General features: G+C 49.4%; 1 protein-coding gene across 1 annotated transcript; it reads right to left on the bottom strand.

The window, feature by feature from the left end:
- Positions 1-5,346: 5,346 nt before the first annotated feature.
- Positions 5,347-9,460, bottom strand: LOC105494722 (LSM10, U7 small nuclear RNA associated). The gene is made up of 2 exons (XM_011763450.3): positions 9,303-9,460; positions 5,347-6,072 (listed from the first exon to the last, which is right to left on the bottom strand). The coding sequence occupies exon 2, from the start codon at positions 6,046-6,048 to the stop codon at positions 5,677-5,679; it is 372 nt and encodes a 123-aa protein (XP_011761752.1). The 5' UTR covers positions 6,049-6,072; positions 9,303-9,460; the 3' UTR covers positions 5,347-5,676.
- Positions 9,461-10,078: the final 618 nt, after the last annotated feature.

Raw genomic sequence — 10,078 nt, 5'->3', positions numbered from 1 at the left:
TTCTCTTTGTCACCAAATCGCAAGGCCTAAGTCTGGCAAATTTGGAGTGTCAGACCTACACTCTGTGGCTAGGTACCACCACTGTGATGAACAAAGGCACCCCTTATCATACTCTATCATCAGTATGATGCCAAGAGTGCTGGGAAACGGAATAGCACGGTAGTTAAGATCATGGAGTTGGAATCATACAGACCTGAGTTCAAATCCCCATTCTGTTGTTCACCTTGAGCAGATCACGTAACTTCTTTGAGCCTGTTTGCTCATCTGTAAAATGGTGCTATTAATATATGGGTTTTTTATAATGATACAATAAGATTACTTTCAGGGCCGGGCACAGTGGCTCAAGCCTGTAATCCCAGCACGTTGGGAGGCCAAGGTGGGTAGATTGTCTGAGGTCAGAAGTTTGAGACCAGCCTGGCTAACATGGCAAAACCCCATCTCTACTAAAAATACAAAAATTAGCTGGGCGTGGTGGTGGTGGGTGCCTGTAATCCCAGCTAGTTGAGAGGCTGAGTGGGGAGAATCACTTGAACCTGGCAGGCAGAGGTTGCAGTGAGCTGAGATCACACCTTTGCACTCCAGCCCGGGCAACAAGAGCAAAAGCCCATCTCAAAAAAAAAAAAAAGAAGGATTACTTTCATTCCACAAGATTGATGGAGTGCCCACTATGTGCAGAGCACTGAGCTAGATGCTGGAGATTGGGCATAACCAGACAATAGCTCTGCCCTCGTGGAGCATGAGAGCACCCAGCACGGGGCAAGTAGTACAATTCGACAAAGAGTAGCTGTTTTTTATATATTTTATTTTAGAGACAGGGTCTTGCTCTGTCATCCAGGCTGGAGTGCAGTGGCACAATCACAGCTCACTGCATCCTCAAACTCCCAGGCTCAAAAGATCCTCCCACCTCAGCCTCTCGAGTAGCTGGGACTTACAGGTGTGGGCTACCATGTCTTGCTAATTTTTAAAATTTTTTTTATAGAGACAGGGTCTCACTATGTTGCCAGGGCTGGTCTTGAACTCCTGGGCTCAAGTGATCCTCCCACCATCAGCCTCCCAAAGTGCTGGGATTATAGGTGTGAGCCACTGCACCTGGCCAGTAGCTATTTTTCATGACCATTATGGTGCCTATCTTGGCACTCTGCCTCTAACTTAGCCATGGGATCTGGGGAGAGACCCTTTCCCTCTCTGGGCCTCAGTTTCCTCAGCTGTAAAATGACAGAGTTGGACTGGTTCAGTAGCAGCAGTTCCCAACCTTTCCACCTTCAAAGGCTTTTTTAGTCTTTTTCCCTCTGCCTCCACACTATCCAGAATCTGGTGGGAGAGTAACACTTTGCATTGTTTTTCATCTTTTCCTTGGTGTTCTCCCCTCCTTCTCTCACACAGATAGGTTACTCTGTATTCGTTACTTCAGGAAACAAAGGATACAACAGAATGCTAAGCCCATTTTTAGCTTCTGAATTCCAAAAGCTTAGCTTTCAGGGAGGAATGGACAGAATTGTTGTGCAGATACAAATTTAGAAAACTGTATACCAGGGGGATCTGGGAGTCTGAGATTGAGGAGGGGGGTCCCTGAGAAGAGAGAAGCTTCTTCTCAGTCTTCTAACTGGGAATATCACCTGGGCCCAAGGGCTTGAGAAGCAGAGAGGAGCTGTGCTCCTTTTCCGGGGTGGGGCACCAGGGAAGTCACAAAACCCTCTGGAGAAATGGCTGTGTGCTGCATTTTGGACAAACAGGACCTCACTCACCTAAGACCCAAGAATGTCCTCGGCCGAACATGGCCTGGGGAAAGCAGAAAAACAAAACAAAACTCTGCACACCTGAGAGGGGTATGGGTTACACTTGGAGGGGGTCTTTTGATGGGGGGCGTGGGGAGCAACTGAACAGCATCCTTCATGGGCTGATGACAAAAGATCACAACCAAATGAGAACATCTCAGTGGATGCCAGTGTGACTGGATGACCAAATCAGACTACGCTTCCCATGCTTTGGCACCTTGAAAGGAAGAGCCTAGAATTCCAACATAATGCCAAGGAAAATGGGGGAACAGTGAATTGACTGCAATTAACTTTCTGCCACTCTGACTGAGTGGGGCAAAATACAGGAATTCAAGGGAGTTAAAGAAAATTCAAGTTCTGTTTCGTACACACCAGAAACTGGAACCAACTACACTCTGTCCACATGCCTTGTGTCATGTGCCCCACCCCCTCCCATTTCTCCACTCTCATCTGCCTCTCTCTCCCTCAATAGCCACAATGTTATTATTATTGTCCCAAATCCCCAAGCTTTCCCACCCCAGGACCTTTGCACAGGCAGTTTCCTCTGCCCTGTCCTGGCTTTTTAAATGACAGCCTCCTTCTCAGTTTAACTACTTTCCTGCTGGATGGGGTGGCTCAAGCCCTTAATTCCAGTGACTGGGGCCAAGGCAGGAGGATTGCTTGAAGCCAGACGTTTGAGACCAGCCTGGACAACATAGTGATACCGTCTCTTAGGGAAAAACAAAGTTATGAAATTAAGACAGTGTGGTGGCATGTACCTGCAGTTCCAGCCACCTGGAAGGCTGAGGCCTGAGCCCAGGAGTTCAAAGCTGCAGTGAGCCATGACCGCACCACTGCTCTCTTGCCTGGGCAACAGAGCAAGACCCCATGTCTTAAAAAAAAAGATTTCACTTCCTCAGACTACATTTTCCAAAATAAAACTACCTGTTATTGTCTCTCAAAAGGCCCTGTTTATTTCCTTCAGGGCACCTGCAAATATTTTTACTTTTTTAGTTTATCTGTTTCCTTCACTACAATGTTCACTTCCTGAGGCAACACCCTTGTTCATTTCGATATTCACCAGTTGCTACCACTGTGCCTGGTACATAGCTGCTGCTCAAGAATGACCTGTGGAATGGCTGACCAGTGGCAGTTGGGGAGTTCCTGGCTTCCCACAGGCTGGTGAGCCCCTTCCTGGGCCCCTAACAGCCTTTTCCAGCAAGCCAAGACCAGATTACAAAAGACCCATCTTTGGGGATTGAAGACTCCGCTGTGCTCTAACCCAGGGGCTTGGCAAAAATGTGTCTCTGCAGGGCCTGGTTCCCCTCATTCTCATATGTCTTCCCAAGACCTTGCCTAGAAATGACAGAGGGCCACTGGGGTCTGACACACGACACTTAACGAACATGTCTTGGGCCTCTCTTCTCAGCACCCACACTAGCCTTACTGCTTCCCTTGCTGCTCTGCTGAGGACGGAGAAGCCCCCGGTGTGTCATCACAGACTCAGAGCTCGACTTTTACTGCATCCCTAAGCTGAACCCCCAGCTAAGACCTCTTCGTTTTCTCACACACAGGCACACGTGTGGGAGAGGTCTGCAAGCGAAGCTGCTGTGGGACTCCCACCAGTTCCTCATCTCTCTCCCCACTTGCGAGGGTATGGTGATGTTCCCACAGTGAAGGCCTTCCCTCTACACCTGCCCTCTGGTTTCTCTTTCCAGCAGTCACTTTGTGGGGTCAGTCCTTTTAACTCCAGTTGTCAGAGCGGCTGGAAAACTCAGAAGTTCTCCCTAAAGGCAAAGGGCAGACTTAAGGGGCTTCTAGACCTGTAGGCAATAAAATAAATACAGTATGCAAAAGAATCACGGTGGATGGGTGGATGTGAATGCAGATTCCTGGGTGCTAGACTCCGGTTCAAGTCTGGGTAAGGAGGAGCCAGGAAAGTGCATTTCCTACACATATCCCAGTTGGTCCTGATGAGGTGGTCTGCAGACAACACCTGACAGACGGAACCAGAATGTGAATGCAGTGCCCTCGGGCTGCTAATGTCCCCATGAACATTCCTCTCAAATCTCTCTCAAGAATGACAGCATCTTAAGGTCAGGGGCCCTGCTTTATTCAAAACTCTGCCACAGCAGTTCTCAAGCTGGATTTCATCTTTGTTTTCTTTTTTTTTTTCTTTTTTTTTGAGACAGTCTTGCTCTGTCGCCCAGGCTGGAGTGACATGGCATGATCTTGGCTCACTGCAACCTCTGCCTCTTGGGTTCAAGCAATTCTCGTGCCTCAGCCTCCCAGGTAGCTGGGATTACAGGCACACGCCACCATGCCCGGCTAATTTTTCTATTTTTAGTAGAGATGGGGTTTCACCATGTTGGCCAGGCTGGTCAGGAACTCCTGGCCTCAAGTGATCCATCAGCCTCAGCCTCCCAAAATGCTGGGATTACAGGTGTGAACCACTCTGTTCAGCCTCATCTTTGTTTTCTTTGACCACCTCCCCCACTAGGGTATAAGCTCCTATATAAAAAGGTTCAAATCTCACTTGACAATGTGTGCTTGGCCAGACCTGGGGGCTCACGCCTGTAATCCTACCACTCAGGGAGGCTGAGGCAGGAGATGGCTTGAGTCCAGGAATTCAAGACCAGCATGGGCAACATAGTGAGACCTCATCTCTATTGAAAACAAAACAAAACAAAAAGATGATGTGTGCTTAGCAGAAGGCCTTGGCACATGGCAGGTGTGCTGTGGATATCTGATGAGTTCAAACTCTCTGGTTCCACAGGACAAAGCCATTTTCTTTCTTTTCTTTTTTTTTTTTTTGAGACAGAGTCTCCCTCTGTTGCCCAGGCTGGAGTGCAGTGGCGTGATCTTGGCTCACTGCAACCTCCACCTCCTGGTTCAATTCGAGCGATTCTCCCACCTCAGCCTCCTGAGGAGCTGGGATTACAGGTGTGCACCACCACGCCCGGCTAATTTTTTTTTATTTTTTTATTTTTAGTAGAGACGGGGTTTCACTATGTTGGCCAGGCCGGTCTCGAACTCCTGACCACAAGTGAGCCACTTTCACTAAGACAGTTGTTTGCCTGTGGCAGGCCTAGAATGACAAGACAGCTACTACAAGGACTTGGGTTCTAACCCTGAGAACCCAATAATTCTCAGATCAGAGATGGAATTCCTGCTATTAGCAGAGCTCTCACACCCCAGGGGAGGGCCCAGGTTACTCCAATCTCTCTGCTTCAAGAAACAGCAATGAGACTAACAGCCTCTTCAACAGGGACTGAGTAGAAAAGCCATTTTCCACCTGCCCAGACTGAAGTACTCTCCTACCATTCTCAAATTGCTACATATTAGAATTGCCTGGGAAATTAAAAAACTCCCAGCCCTCAGACCATACCCCATACCAACGAAATATGAATCTCTGAGGGTGGGACAGGTGATTCCAATGTGCAGCCAAGCTTGAGTCTGCCCCTGACTACACAGGACGGTCTGGGAGCCCAGCACACAGAAGGGAAGGCCTGGGGCATGGACCTGTTTGTATTCAAGTTGGGTTTCACAAGAAAATGAACACAACTGCAAGAGGAATGGAGACAGTTAGAGGTGGCTTAGACTGAGCATGTTTAATTATCCTCACTGGGAGAGTTGAAAACTACTTGACAGGTTCCATGATCAATAAGTCAGAGATTCAGATCATCAAAAAGGGGGATTGTCACCTACCCCAAGGCCACAGACAGATAGGATTCTGGGTCCCAGAGGGAGTCTGGGAGGTGGAACCCTGTGAAACGCAGCTTTGACAGATGGTGTCTGTTGGACACCAGCTTCTGGCCTGGCCCTGCTCTCTTCTCGGGTTCTAGACAGGGTGTGAGGGCAGGGAGCTGGCTCCAGAGAACACTGGAGGAAGCCGAGTTGGGGCCAGGGCTTGCTGAGGGCCTCACTTATAGTTTTTGGAGGGAAATTCCCACCGGCCTTGGCCCTTGCCACCAAAGTTCCGCACCCGATGGATAATCTGTAGCTGTTGCTCAATGGTCGAGGTGATGTTCACGTCATCTGGGATGTGGACGTAGCGGACATTGCGGCCTGTCACAAAGAGGTCATCCAGCTTGACCTGATGCCCCCAACGGTCCGTGTAGGTGACTTTGGCCAGGCGGATGTTCATGAAAGCGTCGACATTGTCTATGCGTCCATGGGCCACGCTCTCATCCCGCAGGTCCACAGTGGTTACCCGGCCCTGGAGGCCCTGCAGTAGGATGATCAGGCTGTTCTCAGAGATGGTCCGCTCCTTCACTGAATGGCTCAGTGCCATTCTTCCACACCAGCTGCCTGCTTGCTGTTGACAGGAGCACACAGATGGCAGCTATAGCAGGGTAGGGGGTACAGTTGCCAACTCACCTCCACCAGGTTCTCAAACAAAATTCCCAGCACAGACCACCTCTGCAATTTTTGTATCTGTGGACACAGATACTTCCCGCACATGTCTCATGGAATCCTCACACCAACTTGCAAGCCAAGGATTACTTATGCTTATTTTATGAATGAGAAAAATATGGCTAGGATGGCCAGGCACACTGGGATACACCTGTAGTACCAGCTACTCAGGAGACTGAGGGAGGAGCTTCACTTGAGCCCAAGAGTTCTGCTGACCTGCTTGGGCAACATAGCGAGATCCACTCAGTTTGAGACCAGCCTGGCTAATACGGTGAAACACCATTTCTACTAAAAATACAAAAAATTAGCTGGGCGTGGTGGCACACGCCTGTAATCTCAGTTACTCAGGAGGCTGAGGCAGGAGAATTGCTTGAAGCCGGGAGGCAGATTGCAATGAGCCAAGATCGCGCCATTGCACTCCAGCCTGGACAACAAGAGCAAGACTCTGTCTCAAAAAATAAAGAAAATGATGAGCATTTCTATTGAGCCAGGGACAAGAAAAGGATGCCTTTTATGGCTTCTAATCAACAGTAAAACGTAGGTAATGGCAATGCAACGTTCAAAAAAACGATTACAGAAAGAAGGGAAGGGAAAGAATTTAGAGAAACAATAATTATAAAGGAAGATCACTGTCCTTGTTTGTCAATTATATGATTATCTACATTGAGAATTCAAGATAAATTATTAGGACCAACAACAAAAGTCAGTATCATTCCTAATAATACATTAATTTAAATAAATCAATAACTTTTAAAAACAAAAAATACGGCTAGGAGAGGTAACTTGACCAAGGTCACAGTAAATAAGTGGAATTGCTGGAATTCAAATCCGTAGCCGTAGGCCAGGCATGGTAGCTCCCACCTGTAATCCCAGCATTTTGTGAGGCTGAATCGGGTGGATCGCCCGAGGCCAGGAATTCAAGACCAGCCTGGCCAACATGGTAAAACCCTGTCTCTACTAAAAATACAAAAATCAGCCGGGCATGGTAGTGTGCACCTATAATGCCAGCTGCTCCGGAGGCTGAGGCAGGAGAATCGCTTGAATCCGGGAGGTGGAGGCTGCAGTGAGCCAAGATCATGCCACCGCACTCCAGCCTGCATGAGAGAGACTCTGTCTCAAAAAAAAAAAAAAAAAAAAATCCATAGCTGCCTGGCTCCAAACCTCACACCAGGTGTACATTAGAATCATCTGGCGAGTTTTTAACTCGACCTTCCCCACCCCAGATTCTGATTCATTTGGTTAGAGGGGTGGGCCCAGATTTCCTATTTTGTAAAAGTTTCCAGCCGGGCGCAGTGGCTCACGCCTGTAATCCCAGCACTTTGGGAGGCTGAGGTGGGCGGATCATGAGGTCAGATGGAGACCATCCTGGCTAACATGGTGAAACCCTATCTCTACTAAAAATACAAAAAAATTAGCCGGGCATGGTGGCGGCACCTGTAGTCCCAGCTACTGGGGAGACTAAGGCAGGAGAATGGCGTGGACCTGGGAGGCAGAGCTTGCAGTGAGCCGAGATCACGTCACTGCACTCCAGCCTGGGCGACGGAGTGACTCCATCTCAAAAAAAAAAAAAGAAAAAAAAGAAAGAAGAAAAAAAGCTCCCCAGGTAACTCCAAAGTGCTGAGGGGTACTGGTTAGAAATGCATAATCTCAGGTCTCTCCCCAGGCCTGTTCTGAGATAATCCACTCCTTCACTGAGTGGCTCACTGCCATTCTTCCACACTGACTGGAAACAGACTCTGCATTTCAACATGACCCCGTATGTGAATTAGATACACGTGAAGGTTTGAGACTCAGTGCTTGACACCAGTAGTTCTCATACATTATCAGAATCATCTGATACATACAGTGTGTATCAGAATCATCTGAGGGGCTTGTTATCTCAGCTTGCTGGGCCCCACTCCCAGTTTGACTCAGGAGGTCTGAGGTGAGGCCAGAAAGAGTCATTTCGAACATATTCCCAGGTGATGCTGATGCTGCTGGTCAGGGGCCCACACTCTGGGAACTATTGGTCTATACCATGCAGCTGTTAGGTAAGTAGAAATTTAGGTAATGAGGCTGGGCGCAGGGGCTGACGCCTGTAATCCCAGGATTTTGGGAGGCCAAGGGGAGTAGATCACCTGAGGTCAGGAGTTCAAGACCCACCTGGCCAACATGGTGAAACCCAGTATCCACTAAAAATACAAAAATTACCTGGGCATGGGAGCACCTGTAATCTGTTACTTGGGAGGCTGAAGCAGGAGAATCGCTTGAACCCAGGAGGCAGAGGTTACAGTGAGCCAAGATTGTGCCACTGCACTCCAGCCTGGGTGACAGAGCGAGACTCTCAGAAAAAAAAAGAAAGAAAATAAATCTAGATAATGAATTGGGGGGGGGGAAAACCCAACCGGTAGTATATAAGGTACATAGGTTTTGAAGGTAGAGAAACCCAGGCTGGAATCCCCACTCCACCCCTAATTATGTAAACCTAGAAAAGTTAATGTCTCTGAACCTGTTTCCACATTTATTAAACTACAGGCGAAACAAAGCTACCAGAATCACACTCCACTGAAGGTACTCTCCTTTGATTTCAACGTACCCCGATATTGTATTAGTGCACTAGGTCTTACCTATCCCTTATTTTCAGACCCTGAGTTAACGGGGGTGCAACGCTCTCTCTTTACGACCTCACTCAGCATCCCGTCCAGGGCTGTGCAGTGTGGCACTGAGCGTGGCAAGCTAGACTAGGCCAGTGATGAGCGGGGCTGGGAGCTAAGTCCTTGGGCAGGGCCTAACGACCAGCCACCCGGCTGCAGCCTGACGAATCTGCGATCAAGCAAAGGTATGGGGTTGCTGCTGCGACTGCAAAGAGCAATCACTAGACCTCGAGTCAGGCCCGGGTTCTAGGACAGGCTCTGCCACCTTCTAGGAGGGAGACCACTTAGCAAACCACTTAGCTTCTCCAAGCTAGCTAAGCTACCGGTAAAACGGGATGAGCACCCCTTACTCAGAGCAGCGGGAGCGGGTCTGGGGAAATGAGCTATACTCGGTAAATGGGGAAGAAAACGCTTCCTGGGCTCCGGCACCTCCTTCCGGAGGTCCTGGCATACCCCGCATTCCGCCCCGCGGCTCCCTGCACCGCCGACCCGGACCCACCACGCGACATTCCTTCCGCTTTCCCCGTCTGGGTCGCCGCCGAAGCTAGCGGGCGCCTGGACGGGCTGCCTCCCGCCGGCTGCAGCAGGACGGAGAAACCACGCCGGCGACCGGGCCGCTCTGTCCTCCGGGCGCAGAGTGCGTCTGTGCTCTGCGAGTCATCGCGGCACGGAGAAACTACGATTCCCAGAATGCTTCGCGGCGCGGGGCTCGCGCTCAGCAAATGCCGGCCTGCGTCATTGAAGTCTCCTTCACTAGTCGTTCATTCACTCCGCACGCGTTCTTGAACGGGCACCCTGGGCCAAGCTCCTTCCTAGGCTCCGGCATAGAGCAGTGACCAAGATCAAGTGGCTCCCCGAGCTGATGGCGCTGCAGGGGAGAGAGTCTTAGGAAAACAAACAAGAAAAATAGGGAAAAAGTTCTTTAGAAGATTGAAAGTGTGACGTGGTAGTGACTAGGTGGTCTTTTATTGGATTGTCAGGGGTGTCCTGAGAAGGTGACATTTGAGTTGGGATTAGTGACATGACGCCAAGCTTGTGAAAACTATGGGCGGAGCATTGCAATTAGAGGGAACAGTTTGTTAAATAAAATTTATAGGAGGCAGGGCTGGGCGCGGAGGCCCACACCTGTAATCCCAGCGCTTTGGAAGGACAAAGCGGGAGGATCATTGGAGCCCAGGAGTTCGAGACTGGTCTGGGCAACATAGGGAGACCCTGTCTCTACAAAAAATAGAAAAAATTAGCCCACTGTGGTAGTGTACACCTCTGGTCCCACCT

The sequence above is a fragment of the Macaca nemestrina genome, chromosome 1, assembly GCF_043159975.1.
Source record: "Macaca nemestrina isolate mMacNem1 chromosome 1, mMacNem.hap1, whole genome shotgun sequence".
NCBI lineage: Eukaryota > Metazoa > Chordata > Mammalia > Primates > Cercopithecidae > Macaca > Macaca nemestrina.
Note: the sequence above shows the minus strand (reverse complement) of the source record. Positions and strands in the feature narration are given on the sequence as shown.